This window comes from Salarias fasciatus, chromosome 23 (genome assembly GCF_902148845.1).
Source record: "Salarias fasciatus chromosome 23, fSalaFa1.1, whole genome shotgun sequence".
In the NCBI taxonomy this organism is placed as follows: Eukaryota; Metazoa; Chordata; class Actinopteri; order Blenniiformes; family Blenniidae; genus Salarias; species Salarias fasciatus.
In genome coordinates this window covers 31,473,666-31,491,390 of record NC_043766.1, presented here as the reverse complement: position 1 = coordinate 31,491,390, position 17,725 = coordinate 31,473,666, and the positions used below count along the sequence as shown (strand labels likewise).

Sequence of the window (17,725 nt, the reverse complement as noted above, 5' to 3'; positions counted from 1 at the left end):
ACAAATTTGATTCACAAGAGTCTGGCCACAGCAAATCCTGACTGGTTTAAACGCAAACAGGGAAATTTCCCTCTACTGGTGTGTGCATGTCATGAATAAAGTGGTTACATTTTCCATTTTCCATTTTTCAGTAACTATGTTTATTTATTGGTATACAATTAATTTTTGTCAAAGCATATATTGTGAAGTAAATAATAATCAATAATTAAACTAAAATTTACACTGCCTAATGCAGTAAATCGTTCCCAAAAATATGGCAGTTCTGTTTTAAAAAAATAAACAAGAGTCCATTTTTCAAGGCTGTGGAGCAGCGGTAGTGTGGTTGTATGTTATGTGTTTTATACAGCAAGTTTGAATGGAAGAAAAATCCACAAAAATTATAAAGACGTATTTCACTCAGTTTTCCATACGGGAATATACTGCACATACTTGTCAACATAAAAGTCGCAAATGGTGTAACAATATTCAAACAAATAACAGAACTTTTTACAACAAGTATGTTCGAGTGTTTTCTCTTTATTATTACGAGTTGTGATTGAAAAATAGAATTTATAAGCGTTTTCGAGGCAGTGAAATGCAACATCTCCGCGACACGCCTTTATTTTGAATGCGCGGCCAGGAAGTTCCGTTTAGAGGTTAGTTTGATGTTTGCCGGCTGCTGCTTGTGTTGACTGCTAGCAGGTGAGAAAACCCTTATTTATCTCATTAAACAGCTCCGAGTTATCCGTATTCCACATTTGCCGGTGTGTGGGTGACTGCGTGTATCCACTGAGACCTAGTTATGTTTGTGTTGTCTTGTTATGTCGGTTAAAAATGGATAGAACAGTAGTAATAGTGACAGCGGCTAGCAGCTAAGAGATAAACTTTGGCTAATGGTGGTAGCTCTGCAGGATGCTGCTTCCGTTTGAATGGAGGTATCTGAAAACCTACTCAGCGACTGTAATACATATTTTCAAGAAAGTTATATGGTGAATTGATACAGTGACGTGGCGTTGTCTTCAAACTAGACAAACAAGAACGTACAGCTAGAACACACCTACCTGTCACTGCGAACCATCAATACCCCAAGGCAAAAGCATGCAAGACAATGCTCCCAAAAATGCATCACAAAACTATCATCGATCCACCTCCAGCCTGCATCAACACTACTTCAGATCCACTTTCATCCTGTATCAGCACTACTATTGATCCACCTGCATCCTCCGTCACAAAACCATGATAACTTCCAGGATTAAATCTTTCATTGACATTGTAGTGAGGTGTTGGCATGGGTCATTTGAAATTGCATATATGTGGAGATTTTCACATTTGTGCATGGTAGCTGGTGCTAAAAAATGCTGAAGTTGTTTTTGATTAAAGTGAATGTAATTCTGAGATTCTATCCACTTACCTCAGGTTTAAACAACTCCTTTTTAATTCAATTTAATGTAGAATATTTGTCATTATAAGAGTCCAGTTGAGACACACTGCTCCAGTGTGCTACCTAACCTCCTAACCTTTGACCCTTGCTGTTTTTTTTTAATTGTCGGGGCAATCACAGGATGAAGGTGTTGGTGACCGGAGGGTCCGGCCTGGTGGGGAAAGCCATCCAGCATGTGGTCAGAGAAGAGAACGGAGCCAAGGAGGGAGAGGAGTGGATATTTCTCTCTTCTAAGGATGCCAACCTCATGTGAGATTGACATACATACGATTCCATTCCGAACAACACTCCATTCAGACACTTTGTTTTAACATTTCACGTCCTCCTGCATGTCCTCAGGGACATGGGGGAGACACGGGCAGTGTTCGAGAAACATCGACCCACCCACGTCATCCACCTGGCTGCTATGGTTGGGGGGCTTTTCAAGAACATGAAGTTCAACCTGGACTTTTGGGTGAGGAGGACTTCCTCTTTTGTTTGTTTTGCATTCACCAGATCTGTCATAATATTGTTTTTTATTGTGCATGTCCCCTCCAGAGAAACAACGTCTACATCAATGATAACGTGCTGCAGGCGGCGCACGAAGTGGGCACAGTCAAAGTGGTCTCCTGCTTATCCACCTGCATCTTCCCGGATAAAACCACCTATCCCATTGACGAGACCATGGTGAGTAACCCTCTGTGGTCTGGTTCATGCTGTCAGCATGTGTCACCATGCTTGTAAACATCAAAGTTTCCTCAACAGATCCATAATGGTCCCCCGCATGAGTCCAACTTCGGCTACGCCTATGCAAAGAGGATGATTGATGTCCATAACAGGTAGGTTCTGTTGAATTACACTGCTGCTTACTGAGGACATTTTCACAAATAAAAGATCAGTTTTCACTGTGTTGAAAGATCCTGATCAAGTGGTAACATGTCAGTACAGTTTGTTCTATTCTGACAGAAACATGACTGAAATTTGAAAGGGTGTGATCAGGTTGTGCCGGATCGAGTCCTCCTTGTTGAACTTGTTGGAATGTCTATATAATATATAGGTAGATGAGTAGATAGATAGAATTAGCAACATTGTAAGATAAATTGCATGAAGCAGTTTTAGACATGCATTAAATAATATATACAAAATAGCAAATATGGACTGGAGATATGATGAATCATAGAACCGTTGCAGTCAGGCTTTAATATTGCGCTTATAGACATGAAGTCTGTTTGTGTAGAGACTGCATGTTCTTCCTGTGTCTGTGTACTTTATCTATAACAGTATTGCATTTACTGAAGTAAAGTGTTCAATAAAAATCTTTAATATAGAGAAATACAGATATAGTCATAAAATATCGATAACATTTATTTCCAAAACAAACCCTTCTGAATGTTTGGGCGTCATTTCCAGGTGTCACCTTAACTCATCAAAAGTCAAAGTTTCATGGTAAAACGGGATGTTTGTGTCAACTGAGTTTTTGCAGACGTGTTCTGAGTGACGTTGCTGCTTTGCAGGGCTTACTTCCAGCAGTATGGACGCTGCTTCACAGCTGTGATCCCCACAAACGTGTTTGGCCCCCACGACAACTTCAGCATCGAGGACGGTCACGTGTTGCCGGGCCTCATACACAAAGCATACCTTGCACAAAGTAAGTCCCAACCTAACGTGTGTCTGCAAGAATTTGCAGATCCAACCTGTGGAGTCCCCCCCAGATGGTATCAGTCTTTCCTCTGGTAGCTCTATGGAGACTTGGCTGTATAATAATGTGCTCCTCTGTGTGTGTGCATGTTGTTTTGTTGGTCAGAGGAGGGGAAGCCCCTGACGGTGTGGGGCTCCGGCATTCCCAGACGGCAGTTCATTTACTCTCTGGATCTGGCCCGTCTCTTCCTTTGGGTCCTGAGAGAGTATTCAGAGGTCGAGCCAATCATTCTGTCCGGTGAGCGCTCACACTCAGTTTTCAGCTGTTCGCAGTGAAGCATAATAACACTGAGGCGTCTGTTGTTCCCAGTCGGGGAGGAAGATGAGGTGTCCATCAGAGAGGCAGCAGAGGCAGTCGTCGAAGGTTTGGGCTTCAAAGGAGAAGTAGTCGTATCCTTTTATTCACTCTCTGGTCTCAGACCTCTTTGAATCAAGGCAAAATGAACTTGCTACATGTTAAAGTTGATATTTGTGGTTGAAATAGAAAAAAAGTTAAGAGGAATTTATTAAATGATGACCTCAAATCAGTGTGTAAATTAATTATCAGGCTTTCAAAACATATCTGCAATAAAATCTCTGTTTTGATGGTAAATTACGGTTAAAAAAATTGCGCAATCACTGTTGCCAGAATTTTAATACGTACAGATTTCTGACAGCAATTTCAAAGCCAGCAGTTTCCCTGTACTCTTTTTCTAAAAAATAATGCAGTGCTGTCTGAAAAGTGTTATGTTCCTTCAGGTTATTTAAGAGCAATATCAATTACTAAAAATCTGTTATGTGACAGTAATTTGTGTGTTTTAAAGCTACATTTAAATACATTGTTACCCTCCTGAAACCATCATTCTTTTCTCTTTATGAAGGATGAGTTTGTTTGGCAAACTGAAATGACTGTTAACCTATCCACGCGGTCAATGGATCTGCCTTTCCTCTGACAAAAAGTTAGAGTTGCTACTCAATAAAGAGTGTTCACTGCAGGAAACAGGTCAGCAGGTGATTATAAATTGTGTAATGTTCGGTTTACCAACTTATTTCACTTCATCTTAAAAACTTGGTCATGTCAAGGCAATTTCAAAGAGAAAATTTCAGAGAAAAATTCAGCAAACAGTTGAGAAGAAAACGATTTAAAGAGGAAAAAACCTCAGAGGTAGAGTTACCTGCACCGTTGAGCACATCACACACTATAAGCTCAGAAGAGGAAGATCTTGTGCGACATGTCTTTTGTTGTCTTCAGGTGTGTGTGTCTCTTAATCTGTGAGAGTTTGCAGAGTTGTGCCGTGTGTGCCGCCTGCAGACAGTTAACAGAAAGCCTCGTTTCCACATTGTTGGTGCTAAATAAATAAACAGAGTAGAGTAGAGAGTTACTTTATTAATCCCAAACTGTGAACTCTGCTGTTGCAGCAGCATCAGTCCCGGTCCACACATCCTTCACGTTGTTTTGCTGGAGTTTGGCCTCCAGCTTCCTCCTGGAGCTGTTTTTGCAACCCCTCAGTTTCTCCCTGAGCTCGTGCTGCACTCCCTTCAGCTCCTCTCTGTCACCAGACCTGAAAGCCCTCTTCTTCTTGTTCAGTAGTGCTTTCAGGTCACAGGTAATCCACGGCTTGTTGTTGGGGAGGCAGCGAACAGTCCGGGTCGGCACGGTGGAGTTTTCACAGAACTTGATGTGTTCTGCGATGCAGTCTGTCACGTTGTTGATGTCCTCCCATGAGGCTCACACAGCACATTGCAGTCTGCTGTCTCGAAGCAGTCCTGTAGTGCCTCGGCAGCCCCCTGAGTCCACGTCCTCACCGCCCTGCTGTAAACAGAGGACATACTCAGGGGTCAGCAGGACTAGGTTGTGATCTGATCTGCCAAGGGGAGGAAGTGCTGAGGTGCTGTATGCATCCCTGGTGTTTGCATACAGTGGATCCAGAGTTTAATTTTCTCTGGTGGGGCAGTCTACATATTGGTGAAAGGTAGACAGTAGTTTGTCCAGTGAGACATGATTGAAGTCTCCAGTGACATATATATATATATATATATATATATATATATATATATATATATATATATATATATATATATATATATGTATGTATACACAAAAGCAGAGATGTATAATAATTGTTTATCTTTGATCGTGTTTAAGCTTCACCAATATTTTTACTTGTCTGAATGTATTCTGGTGGTTTCCTTGACCCGCCTGTCCAGTACGACACCAGTAAAGCAGATGGACAGTTCAAGAAGACGGCCAGCAATGCAAAGCTGCGCAAGTACCAGCCAGACTTCAAGTTCACGCCCTTCAAACAAGGTGAGGACAGATTTTTCAGTTTGGATGTGATGGGAATGAAAAATACAATGACAGCGTCAGATGCTTATCTGTCCTGATTCTTTATTTTTCCCCCTCATCTATAGCTTTAAAGGAAACCTGTACTTGGTTTGTGGACAACTATGACACTGCGCGCAAGTGAGGACTCCCTCAAGTGAGCCAGCATCCGGACTCTCAGTCGATCACTTTTTATTCTGTTGGATTTTGGGTCTTCGGTTGTGATTGAGGGTAAAAAAGAAAAGAACGGTTTATCTGCACAGAGAAAGGCGGCCGCCTTATCCTCACCGTTGTTCCTCACTGAGCAGAACAGTAACATGTCACTTTGAGTGCAGTCTGCAGCTCTGCGCCGTCGCCGTTTCTTTTTTTTCTTTCACACCTGTTTCACACCTATAGTTTCAGGAAATCTCCTCTCTAGACCAGGGCGGTGTGGTCTGCCACCTGTGTGCGTCCGTCGTTTGACTGTTTCAGTCTGGGAAATCAGCTTTAAGGTTCAGTAAGCATAAATCTCCTGCTGTTTGTGATGGTGTTACTTGAAATACCCTTCATTATTTAAGGGTGTACTTGTGGTGACTCGGTCTTGATTCACTTTATTATTCAAAAGGGTGAGGTTTGAGTTTGGGGCTTTCAGTGATTTTTTTTTTTACTTGTCACTGAGCAAAATAAATATTTTCTACCAATAATATTTGCCAGGGTTGCTGTTTTAATGCTGTCTGCGTGCGTACATATGCATGTTTACAAGGTCCTGTGAGGTCCTGTCTCCTCTGTGAAGTAGTTTTTGCCACTCTTTCACCATCAAGCCACATGGAAAAAAGCAAGGCAAGTTTTATTATAGCACCATTTAAACATAAAACAATTCACAGTGCTTTTCAGGGATACAAGGTGAATAACAAAGGCACAAAAGGAGGACAAATACTGTCAGAACTTTACCAGGATAAAGGTAGAATATATAAAATCTATTATTTAATGGAAAGACTGGGCAAGCCGTAATGTTTTAAGGCCTAAGATTCTACAATTCTGCAATTCTACAATTTCATTTAGCAGACGCTTTTGTCCAAAGCGACGTACAACACAAGCAAGAATATAGACATAAGAAAGAAAGAAACCATTAGTAAATGCATCAATTGCTTCAAGTGCGATTGGTCAAGATAAAAGATGAGAACGTCTCAGCGGGAAGTTTGTTCCCCATTTGACTCTGGGAATGCTTCATAAACCGGGTCTGTTCCCAACACTAAAAGTGCATACATTATGGGTGATTGTCTCAGAGAAAAACATACTGTCTGGCCCTTTGAAGTTCTATATGCTCTATATATTTTAAGTGCTTCTTTATACATGTCATCACAAACATGGAGTTCAGATTTTCTTAAGATTCATTAAGATTTATATCCTGGTTGGACTTCCAGGACATTAAGGAGGTTGATAGAGACATTTTTCAGTATTGACCTCAGTTTGGGCCACCAGACCCTCTTCTCTGAGGACAAAGTCCGTCTCCTCACACACCCCCACCATGTCACTGGCATTTGTGAAGGGTTTGCTGAGCCTGTTGGTGTCGGCCAACAGTTTCACTTCTGCTGCAGTCAGCCGAGATTGAGACTACATAAGAAAAAAAAAAAAAAAAAAATGACCAGAAAGCAAAATATCCTTCATCACAACCTTCAGATCTTTTTAAATTAGCCAAGTCTCATGCTGGGAAAGGCCAGTATTTTCAATTATTCCATAATGTACAGAAGTTGGATTATCACAATAAATATTAAAGTCATCCATAATAATTACAACACACGTTTGTGTTTATTCACTTACTTATTGCGAGAATTTTACTGTGACGGACGACGTGGAACCAAGATTCGGTGCAATTTTCCGGTCGGAAGCGTTAGGTGCAGCACAGAAGTGAGGGAGACGTGTAAACATCTGCCCGGAGTGAAGTAAATAGAAAGGCGCTTATTTCACCGGGTGAGTGACATGTCCATCCGAGAAGTGTTCCCGCTGCGTGCCCCGTGCCGCCGCCGTCTTGAAATAATGTCACAGTGTTTGTTAAAAATGTGCGGCGTGTCCGATTCACGGGTTGACACACGCCTCAATGTGCAGCACACCCGGTGCGCTCGATATGCCTCACGGCTGACGCCGAAGGCTGTCCCCGGGGTATGTTTTGAATGCACCGCCCGCCTGGGACAGCGATGCAGTTGAGGTGAAAAACGAACGCTCCGCCAGTTGTTTAGCGTGCCGCTCCGGGGGAAATATACACGTTTAAGAAGTTAAAACTTAAAATGCAGCGTTTTATACTCTGGTTGTTTTATTGACAAAGAGTAGGATTTGTGTAAATGAAGTAAGTCAGTAAGAGAAAGACAGGTGTATAAATAATATCCTTGTCTACAGCGTTCTGTCACTCCGTGCTACTTTATGGTCGCCCAACCAACACAACACACGTGCATTGTATTTCTAATCTAATCTCTCCGGATTATTTTCGAGGCATTCCGAGCCGCGTGCAGCCTCGGCGGAGGACGTCGCAGCAAGCCCCGGGCACGGTCTTCGTGTTTTATGGGGGTGTTAAGACCCAAAAGTGGAGGTACCGTCCGATACTGCCCCGACCGTGATGCTAGTAGCGCATTAACCGTCTAGCCACGTGAACAGCAACGCCAGGACGCTCGTGGGTTTCGAAGCTAACACAAACAATGGACGACAGCGGGATTAAGAAACAGAACTGGGACATAACAGAAACCGAGGTGTTCCTCGACATCCTCAAGAACCTGGACATGAAGAAGTGCCGCGACGGGAGGAAGGTGAGGAACCACAAAGTCTTCACTATGGCGTACAACAAGATGTTCGCGGCGGGCTACCACAGGACCGTGGACCAGCTGAAGTTTCGCTGGAAACTTCTCAAGAGCACGTACTATAAGGTCAAGCGGGACCCGAACTCCCCGGCCCTGAACAAGGTCAACGGCTGGTTCCGCTACGAGAAGGCCATGGTGGAGATTATGGACGCGGAGCAGTCGGTGGTGGAAGTCGAGGTGAACCACAGCAGGAACAACTCGGACGATGGCGAGACGTCGTCGCTGCACTGGACGCAGCCCTGCGAGGAGAGCACGTCCCGGAGCCCGGATGCTACGGTAGGCAGGCGGGCAGGCAGGCAGGCAGGCAGGCAGGCAGTGTGGTCCCCGCGTCGCGCTGGCTCTCTCTAATATTAATGTGCATGCTTTCATTGGATTGATCCGTCCGCGCGCCTGCGACTCGGAGGCGGAGATGCGGCATTGCACTGACTGCGATCAATTCCAAATAATGAAGAAGTGATGCGGTAACTGTACCCCTACTGAAAAACTTACCTTCCACTGCCATGCGAACACCTGGAATTACAAGAAATCAAACTATCGTGGATTTTTTTTCACTAACCACTAGCTGCATAAAATATACGTGGATTCCACAGAAAAAATAGCGAAAATGTGGCATGCATTAAAATTTAAACTCTAAATAGGGGTTAAGCCAGCTGTGTCAAACTCATTTTGTTTCAGGGAGAAACCAGAGGAGAACCTAGTGAAGTGACTGCACAATGATGCTCCAACGAAGAAAAAAAGGTCCCGTTAAACATAAATAAATCTGGATTGAATTTATGCATTCAACTGCAATATATTCGGAATACGTACAAATTGAATGCAATGCCAGTCTTAAAATTTGTATACTGGTGCCAGATATAGTGAAATGTCTCTTTCAAACCTGCTGCAAGTAAAACAGTAACTCAACCCTCTGTACAGTCATCTCACAGGCTGGACCGGACTCTGTGGTTGTGGCCCGGGTTTGGTCCACGAACCAATTGTTTGACAGAGCTGACCACAGTGACAGAAAACATTAAGGGGATGCTCCCTTTAGTCTCAGCTTTTGGTCCAAACATGTTTGCATTTTCTGCTCATTGCATTTTTCTGCTCAGTGGCCACAGTTACTGTGTGTTTTTTAATTCAGCATCAGTTTATTCTGCATGAAATAAATCAGAATTGCATTTTTGTCTTCTTTGTGTTTACATGGGGAAAATGAAGGATTAAATCCTCTTTAACGCTGGGGGTTGCAAAGCGTTCGGATTGGACAGGGGGTGACCGTGACATCCTCACATCTACTGGAGGAGCACAAAGCCCGGTGCCTGCGATTTTTCTCTTTCTTTGTTGATTAACTGTGATGCTTTAAAAATATCCGCATTGTTATGCGTCCATACACCTGCTCTTTTCATTTTATCCATTTCTTCTAAGGCTTCCGTTGAATAAATCGTCTCCGCATAGGTGGAATGCTTGCTGCAGGCTGCCATCTTGAAATATTGTGTAATTTTTGAGGGAACGAGCATGAACAGAATGACCGGAATAAAGTTAAGGTGGAATAGAAGGTTCAACATAATTCTGCTTTAGAATGAGAATAAACCAGGCACTTTATCCAGAATTAAGTTTAATTACAAATAATGATTTCATTCAGAATTAGGTGTTTACATGGTCATTTGAAAGTGGAATTATTAATATTTGGAATTAAAGAGGACTTAAAGGTCTCGTGTAAACCCATTGTGTTGGGTGGCTTATATCACCAGTTCCTCTGTAAAGTGATTTTGGGTGATTTGAATGATTGACCAATTTGTGTGCGTCACCCTTAAATGCCAGACACCACTTCAACTTTTGTGTTGTATGCAACAAATAGGAAAATGTAGCAACTTTCAAAACTAATATTTTAATGTAAAGAACTATAGAGGGCTTATCGAACTGCGTCACTCCCCGCTCTGCTGCACATGTCGGCAGCAGGAAGACCGGCGATCGTGTCTTGTGCTGTCAGTGACACAAACCGTTCAGATAAAAACAAAATACGCAAGTTTTATAGAAAACATCGACTCGCACCCCTTTATACATCTCCGCTATCACAGACTGGTAGCAGTATTACTACTAGTAGTAACACATAACACTAGTCCTGTCTGAATCTGCACCTCAGTGATTGAGGGTAGGATTGTCTTTTAATTGCCCATCTTTTTCTCCCTTTGTCCTGGTTGAATTTATGGCCTCACACTGTGCCATTTTAACGAGCTAGTGAATGTGAAGCAAAGTCAGGGGTGGGGGCAAGATCAGGTAAGAATGGATGTCTATCCACTGAAGTATGTTCCATTTCTTCTCCTCCTCCATCCACTCAGCTGCATCTAAAGCTCATGGGTCATTGAGACGAATCCCATTGACCAATGTTAATTTAGTAGCATAGTCTACCTCATCACTGGGTGATGAACTGTTGTAGAACATGGACAACATTGCTAGCTAACAGTGCAAGACAACCGTGGATAAACACAACAACTAGTCAGGGGGGCGGCTCTTCTGCAGTCAAGTTGCACGCACAGCTGCTGTGTTGGTAAACAAATAATCCCTGACAATCGATTAAAATATTTAATTGCAATTATTGGCATGTTGTCCATAGTTAGCTCTCGATTAATGGCAAATTGAATGCACATTCTTTTATCTACTCTAAAGGTACATTGAAAGGAAGATGTTCAAGTTCTTAATACTCTCATCAACATGGGAGTGGACATATATGCTTGTTTTATATAAATGCATATTTACCGTTGTTGCCACAATCCAGAACAATATCAAATATTGTCCAGAATAATCGCCACAATACCTCAAACATGCTGCAGGCTCAAAAACAGGCTGGAAGGGCATTTTGACCTGAATGGAACATTGTTTAGTAATAATCTGACCATGTAGTGTCCAAGCAACTATGTTTCCAGTTTTCCAAACATTTTTCAGCACAAACTGATTGAGCTCATGCATCAATAAGAGACTCCTGAACCAGCGAGTCATTTTGGTCAGTAATGGAAGAGAACTACCTGAAGCCTTCATAAAAGTGAATAATGGCACAGCCTCCTTATTCCTCTGTTCCTCATCCGACATGTTTTCACCACAGACATCAGACACGGAGACGCTTCATTCACGCTGCGGTGGCCGTCTTGTGGAGGGGCCACTCGCTGCCACGCAAGAGGTACTATGCCTGATTTTTCTTTTCCAAACTGCTTCTCCTTCTTTTGTTTTGGCGGGTCACAAACAGCTTTAAGGTGCTTTACCGCCACTACTGGCGTCAATAGGAATTTGAATTACCTCATTATTGTCGCGCTAATTTTGACAGTCCTAATAGTTACATAAACAATCTTATTTTTTTTCAGTATTGAATTTTAGGAAAATGTCTAAATCATGAATGTCCATATGTCACATAGCCCTATATCAGACATTCTAAAGCTACGTATGACAGTGGAGAGTTTCCATAACTGAGGATCTTTACTATCTGTACAACAATCAAGGGAATTTTCAAAGAGCTAACTGGCACCAGTGGCTAAGCTAAGCTGTTAGCTGACTGATGCCAGCTGAAGCTGTTGGCTTAGTGATATGCCCACAAAGTCTCTCACAGAAGTTTCAGGTTCTGATCTTTAGCTTTGCGGCAAGCAGTCCTCAGCGCCTAGCAGTGTGTTTTTTTTTTTTTTTTTCTGCTATACATCTGCTTGAATAATGTTCAGACATCGCCATGATACGCTGCTCAAGGAGCGAGCGCCCCCCCGGCTGGAGCACCGCCCCGCCGAGCAGCACATCCCGGTGTATGCATCACGGCTCTACTCCGCCTGCTCATGTTTCAAATTAACTGGTTTCCATGTTAACTTGTGACCAACAGATGTTGAAATACTGACTGAAACTTGTCATTTTAGTGAACATCAGTTTATCTACAGTTACAGTGCATTTATAAGTTTAGTGTCTTTTGTGAGTCTTATTCATTTACTGTTACCAGCATGTGTTTACAGAAATCCGTCACTCATTAACATGGGAACCAGTTAATCCAAAACACCGGGTGGCGGTCCGCTGGTAGTCTACCGCGGAGCTCTTTGAACAACTCGCTGTTGAGCGATTTGCATCTATCTGGCCTCTCCAGTGTTTGTTCTCCCGGGCCTTTTATTGAACAATATTTATGATCCAGCATTGTTTCTTCTGCTTGTTTTTGACATTCCTGCTTCCCGTTTACTGCGTACGAGGGAAGACATGCGTGAAACGAGTAATCTGCCCATGCAACCTGCTCCTCTGTCAGGCGCTGTTTATATGAGGCACGGAGCGGATTATCGATCTGCGTAGACTGCCTCGCACAATCGGATCCGAAATATAATCCGCTCCAAGTGAAGCGGCGTTTATGACACATTTTCAATCCGCTTCTCCTTACAATCCCATTATAAGGAGGAGTTTTGGGCCCGTGTAAACGTGCCTGGTGTCGCTGGCTGCCTGCCTCTCCTACAGCAATACCGCTGTGCTTCACATCAGCGACTCTTCAGCTCCACCTACCAGAGTGGAGGTGTGGAAGTACTATTGTATTTACTGTGTGTCTAAAATATGAAGCATTTTCTTGGAAAAAAAATCTATATAAGGAGCTGATGAATTGATATACAGGGTGGCTGAATATTGCAATATATTGCTTTATTGATATTTTGTCACAGTCCTAGTGTTTTCATGGTTTGTTTTAAGCTACACAAGCAAAAAAAAAAAACATAAAGGGAACCATTTCCGCATTAATTAGCCATTGAGTCTTTAGCCTTGCATGTGGTCTAAATGTAAGTCACAAGTATAGTTAAACAAGCTTAACCTTATGTCACACGGGCACAGCTCCAGTGGAAAATACTTATAAATATATTTAATAGGATGGCTTTTGCGCATAGATGAAAGACTTGCTCGTGTGTGTAACGCTTGTTTCTGTCTGAATAGCTCACAGTGAGCTTCACATGTTTTCTTTTGGCTTACTTTCTTGACTTTGGGCTTGCACCTTTCCCCACAATCCACTTTACCTAGTGGTGCAACCTCTTCTGTGCTCTTTTATTTTGAAGAATTTGGGTGGCTTTGTACCCTCAGCGCTCGACGTGAAACACAGGATGCTACTCTTGACTTTGTCTCTGTTTCCATTCGTCCTCAGAATAACGTTCAGGCTCAGAGTATGCTTCAGGTCAAAATGGAGCCACAGCTGAAGGTTGGCTTCATCGGTGCAGGAAACATGGCGTTTGGCATCGCGAAGGGCATCTTATCTGGTGAGTCTTACAAAACAATGGTTGACAGAGAGTGTGAGAGCAACAGTTTCAGACATCGAAGTGATGATTTTTTTTTTTATTATTATCATTAAAGGAGATTTTATACCAGGAAACATCAAAGTTAGTGCACCATCATCCAGAAACCTGGACAAATTCGAGGTACTATCCTTCACGCCATCTTATTTTTCTTCTCAGTTCAGTGGTTCATTCTACAAGGCTGTGACCATTATTTTTGACACTCATAGTATTTTCCTCTGCTTGCTTTTCAGGAGTTGGGGATTGCTGTAACTCACTCCAACGTTGAGGTGGTCTGTTGGTCCGACGTGGTCTTTATCGCCGTCAAGCCTCACCTGATCTACGTCGTTCTCAATGAGATCTCACGATACGTCACCGACAGACACATCGTCGTGTCTGTAGCAGCGGGAGTGACGCTGGCAGCATTAGAGCAGGTGAGAGCCACAGGCGGCTGCTCCTGGCCTGTCTGGGTGCACCGGTCCCGAGATGGCGCGTTGTGTGATTCTGAACCGTGCTACAGGCTAAAGGGTTTCTGGGATGACATATCGGTGATGCTACATGTTAATCATGATTAAATTAGCTGTGTCTCCAGCTGATAAATCGTACACCTTTGGGAATCCATTTGTAATAAACGTAAAATTGCTGGATGAGCACAAAAGTTGAGTACAGGTGTGTAGGTTGTAGCAAATTAAGCGAATTGGCCAAATTGTCTCCATTAATACCAAAGTGCTTATGTTTTGAATTTGCCCATAATTTGTTCTATCAGCCATTCCTGAGCTACTGATTTCTCTGATCCAAATATGACATTAGAATGAATTTAACTGACACATTTTGTTCCAGAAACATAATTCAGTAAAGACATTTGCTCATGGAAACATTGGTAGATGCATAAAAAAAGGTTATTTTTTTATAGCTTCCAACAAAATCATGATTGTGTTATTGCAGTTCATCACAGCTGAGCTGTTGGTATGAGTGTTTGGAGCATGTAAAGCCGCTGATGGGGTAGATAGCCTGTGTCTCGGAGTTTGGCTGAAGTCTGTTTCCTTCTGCAAGGTGTGGTTTATCATCATTGGGCGTCACATCTTCCACTGGGAAAATGTGGTTTACAGCTTTTTAGATGAGATATTTGTTTGTGCATCATTTTTATAAATTCCAAGCCAGAATTTTTTGTTTTGTTTTGTTTTGTTTTTTTGCATGTAGCCCACTTTCAGTATCTTTCAGGACCCACCAGGGGGCCTCAGCCCACACTTTGAGAGCCACTGCACTGAGCAGTAGATTTAATAGAAACTGATACTGTTCATGTTATGAACTGTAGTAAAACACAGGCACCTACAACCATATTGCATCTTTGAGTTTTCATACTCTTCTACTCATTCAGTCATGTTTTTTCCACTCTCACTCAATAAGTCACTCAAGGTAACTCATTAAATAATCGATGTACTGACTCGCTCACTATTTAACTCAAGCACTCACACACACGCACCCTCTCTGGAAGGGGTGGGTGTTGTAAATTTGGTTATCTGCTCTATTTTACCCACCCTGTTCATAAATATTACACACAGTTACACACAGCTACATCAGTGTAGCGTTATGATGATGATGATGGTGATGGCGTCCAGCGTCAGCCCCCAGGAAGCCCAGTCACCACCCGATGGAGTTGCTTAGCCATCCTGCGCTCTCAGCGCTTCCCTTGGGCCGTGGTCTTCACCTCCAGGCCAGACCAGTGAAGAGTCTGCAGAGTTTGCTTGTGCAGCGAAGTCTTCCTCAGCATCCGCTGTGCCAATGAATGCTTATGGTGCTGATTGCCTCTAACAGGGATTGTGACTACCGTAGGCCCACAAAGCAGAAATCAGTGTTCTCCCATTACGGAAAAAACACCTAATTAGCCCGATGGCAGCGTCTCCCGCTCCGTGGCTTCTGCAGTCAAGTTTATGCATATGAAACAGCTCCACTTCCGGGTTCACCCAGTCAAGCTAATATACACTATGGTGGCCAATAAGTGAACACAGACACAGAACTTCCTGTCTGTCACCCTTCAAAATAAAACAAAAATAAAATATAGCAAAACCCATTTTATACATTATACGTCATTCATCACCTCTTTCAGATGGTCAACACTTTTAATCAAACGAACATAAATTTCACTCATTTGCATAACTCATTCATTCTATAATATTCACTTATTCTTTACACTTGCTTGGGTTACATTTATCTGAAAGACAGCAGTGTTAAATTCCCCCATAAACCTCTGCTTTAAAAGAAAAATCAGTAATTTAAACCTCCAGAAAAAGCTTCTCCCTGATCTTTAGGTTTTCCCTCCTTCGTGAGGCTCATCCCACACTTAATCACTGGTTTGGTCACAATTAACAATCTTTATTCATGTCTCTGTATTTTACTTTTCAGCTGCTGCCGGACAGTTCGGTCATCATCCGGCTGATGCCAAACCTGCCGTGTGTGGTCCAGGAGGGGGCGCTCCTGTTCGCCAGGGGCTCCCACGCCAAGCAGGAGGACGCCAATCTGCTCCGCTCGCTGCTGCACCGATGTGGTCTGGTGGAAGAGGGACCCGAGGACTGGATAGACATCCACACGGGGCTGAGTGGCAGCGGAGTGGCATTTGTGAGTCTGCGGCTCTGACGGGAACAAACCAAAGCAAACGCACAACTCGTAACGACACAAGCAAGAGATTTCAACACGTCAAGCAAGAGTCCAGTTTACTGTCTTCCTGGTGAAATCCTCATAATGAAAACTAGAGATGTCCTGATCCGACCGCTGGTTATCGGATTGTGGCTGATCGGTTCGGTATCGGAAAATCCAGCCGATCACCTTGCCGATGTTTTTTTAATGTCAGCGGCCTTCTACTGAGCTCAGTCTGGAAACTGACCAATAGCGGCCACGCCGTAAGCAGCATTAGCAGTCGAGTTAGGGTGACCACCTGTCCCGTTCTGTCCGGTGTTTTCATTTCGTTCACGCCGCTGAGATCGCGTCCTGCCTCAGTGATGTTCGAGTATGAACGTATCGCCCAAAAAAGGCTGACTAGTTCTATGTTGGCTAAGCTAACAGCCAGTGGCTAAGCTAAGAGCTGTGTGACAGTCAGTTAGCGCATTCCAGACAGAACGGCACAGGTGGTCTCCCTAAATCCAGTGGGTAACATGTCGGCATCCTGAAAGCATCTTAAGATAGACGATAAAAATATTTACGCCGCTACAGTCTGAGGAGACAGGAGCACCGCAGCTTCATTTAACGGAGCTGATTTAATAAGTGGACCACAGATTACAAACAGATACATTGCTCTTTTCTTTACATGACAGCACAGAGTGGAATTGTGATCCCCGCCCTCCCGTGTGTGTGTCCTCTCTCTAGGTTTATCTGTTTGCAGAGGCTCTGGCTGAAGGCGCAGTCAAAATGGGCATGCCAAGCGCTCTGGCCAACACCATCGCCTCGCAGACTGTTCTGGTCAGATTCTCTAGAAGTTACTGCTGCATTCCAGAATCTCCCCCCCCCCCCCCTCCACCCGACACCTGTGTCTGAACTCTCGGCCTCGTCTTCCTCTTTGCAGGGTGCCGGGAGGCTGCTACGTGATTCCGGGAAGCACCCCGCCCAGCTCCGCTCGGAAGTGTGCACGCCAGGCGGGACCACCATCTTTGGGCTGCACTCGCTGGAGCAGGGTGGCGTGAGAGCGGCCACCATGAGTGCGGTGGAGTCCGCCACCAACAGGGCCAAGGAGCTCGGCCTGAAGTCCACTGCCATGAAATGATTTTTTGCTCCAGCGCTGCCTAACTTTGCCTTAATTTGGTAAACATGTAATGTAGTGTACAAAAATAGAATTGAAATGTGTCGAGGTATTTATTTGCTGTGTATTCCTTTCTTTTTTTTTCTAATAAATTACTGGTGTAAAATCTGGAATCCAGTTCCTTTTAAAAGAATAAACCTGTGCAATATAAACGAACTTACATATTCCAGATTGTGATTTCAACCACAGTTTCACACGTCCGATACCTGTAATTATTCCTGAAGTGTGAGAGGCAGCTGCTGAAGGGTGGACAACGTTATCTCAAGACATCAGTGCAGTATTTCTTCACATTCGGCATTCTTTTGTTTTTGTGGGGATTTTGAACTTGTTTGATGGTTTGTCGGTTTACAAGGTTCCTCAAGCTGTTGCTCTCCAGTTCCTGCCTGCTTTACCAGGTTGCCCACACTTGGCGCTCATCAGCAGATTGGGGCAGCCTGTCAAGTGCCTGAGAAATAGAAGCGGAGCACGAAC

At 43.5% G+C, this 17,725-nt stretch overlaps 2 protein-coding genes across 7 annotated transcripts; both read left to right on the top strand.

Moving 5' to 3' along the window:
- The first annotated feature begins 641 nt into the window (after positions 1-641).
- LOC115381516 (GDP-L-fucose synthase) lies at positions 642-6,078 on the top strand. The gene is made up of 10 exons (XM_030082975.1): positions 642-681; positions 1,541-1,669; positions 1,760-1,874; positions 1,958-2,086; positions 2,165-2,238; positions 2,914-3,047; positions 3,204-3,335; positions 3,408-3,487; positions 5,285-5,384; positions 5,489-6,078. The coding sequence occupies exons 2-10, from the start codon at positions 1,542-1,544 to the stop codon at positions 5,542-5,544; spliced, it is 948 nt and encodes a 315-aa protein (XP_029938835.1). The 5' UTR covers positions 642-681; position 1,541; the 3' UTR covers positions 5,545-6,078.
- Positions 6,079-7,251: 1,173 nt separating this feature from the next.
- On the top strand, positions 7,252-17,384 carry pycr3 (pyrroline-5-carboxylate reductase 3). 6 transcript variants are annotated; one of them, XM_030082967.1, is made up of 8 exons: positions 7,270-7,349; positions 11,304-11,378; positions 13,338-13,449; positions 13,544-13,608; positions 13,719-13,898; positions 15,868-16,080; positions 16,825-16,917; positions 17,021-17,382. In XM_030082967.1, the coding sequence occupies exons 3-8, from the start codon at positions 13,359-13,361 to the stop codon at positions 17,216-17,218; spliced, it is 840 nt and encodes a 279-aa protein (XP_029938827.1). In that variant the 5' UTR covers positions 7,270-7,349; positions 11,304-11,378; positions 13,338-13,358; the 3' UTR covers positions 17,219-17,382. The 6 variants fall into 6 exon arrangements, with proteins under 6 accessions (XP_029938830.1, XP_029938827.1, XP_029938824.1 ...); XM_030082964.1 differs by lacking the exon at positions 7,270-7,349 and adding an exon at positions 7,384-8,503 and having other exon boundaries at positions 17,021-17,384; XM_030082968.1 differs by lacking the exon at positions 7,270-7,349 and adding an exon at positions 9,500-9,518.
- The last annotated feature ends 341 nt before the right edge of the window (positions 17,385-17,725 follow it).

Bases quoted from the DNA above. Each gene is read 5' to 3' on its own strand.
- pycr3 (XM_030082964.1), top strand. From the start codon at position 8,069: ATGGACGACAGCGGGATTAAGAAACAGAACTGGGACATAACAGAAACC. The intron at 11,379-13,337 runs GTACTATGCCTG...ATTCGTCCTCAG, and splicing joins CACTCGCTGCCACGCAAGAG to AATAACGTTCAGGCTCAGAG. The intron at 13,609-13,718 runs GTACTATCCTTC...CTTGCTTTTCAG, and splicing joins GAAACCTGGACAAATTCGAG to GAGTTGGGGATTGCTGTAAC.
- LOC115381516 (XM_030082975.1), top strand. From the start codon at position 1,542: ATGAAGGTGTTGGTGACCGGAGGGTCCGGCCTGGTGGGGAAAGCCATC. The intron at 2,239-2,913 runs GTAGGTTCTGTT...GCTGCTTTGCAG, and splicing joins ATGATTGATGTCCATAACAG to GGCTTACTTCCAGCAGTATG. The intron at 5,385-5,488 runs GTGAGGACAGAT...CCTCATCTATAG, and splicing joins GTTCACGCCCTTCAAACAAG to CTTTAAAGGAAACCTGTACT.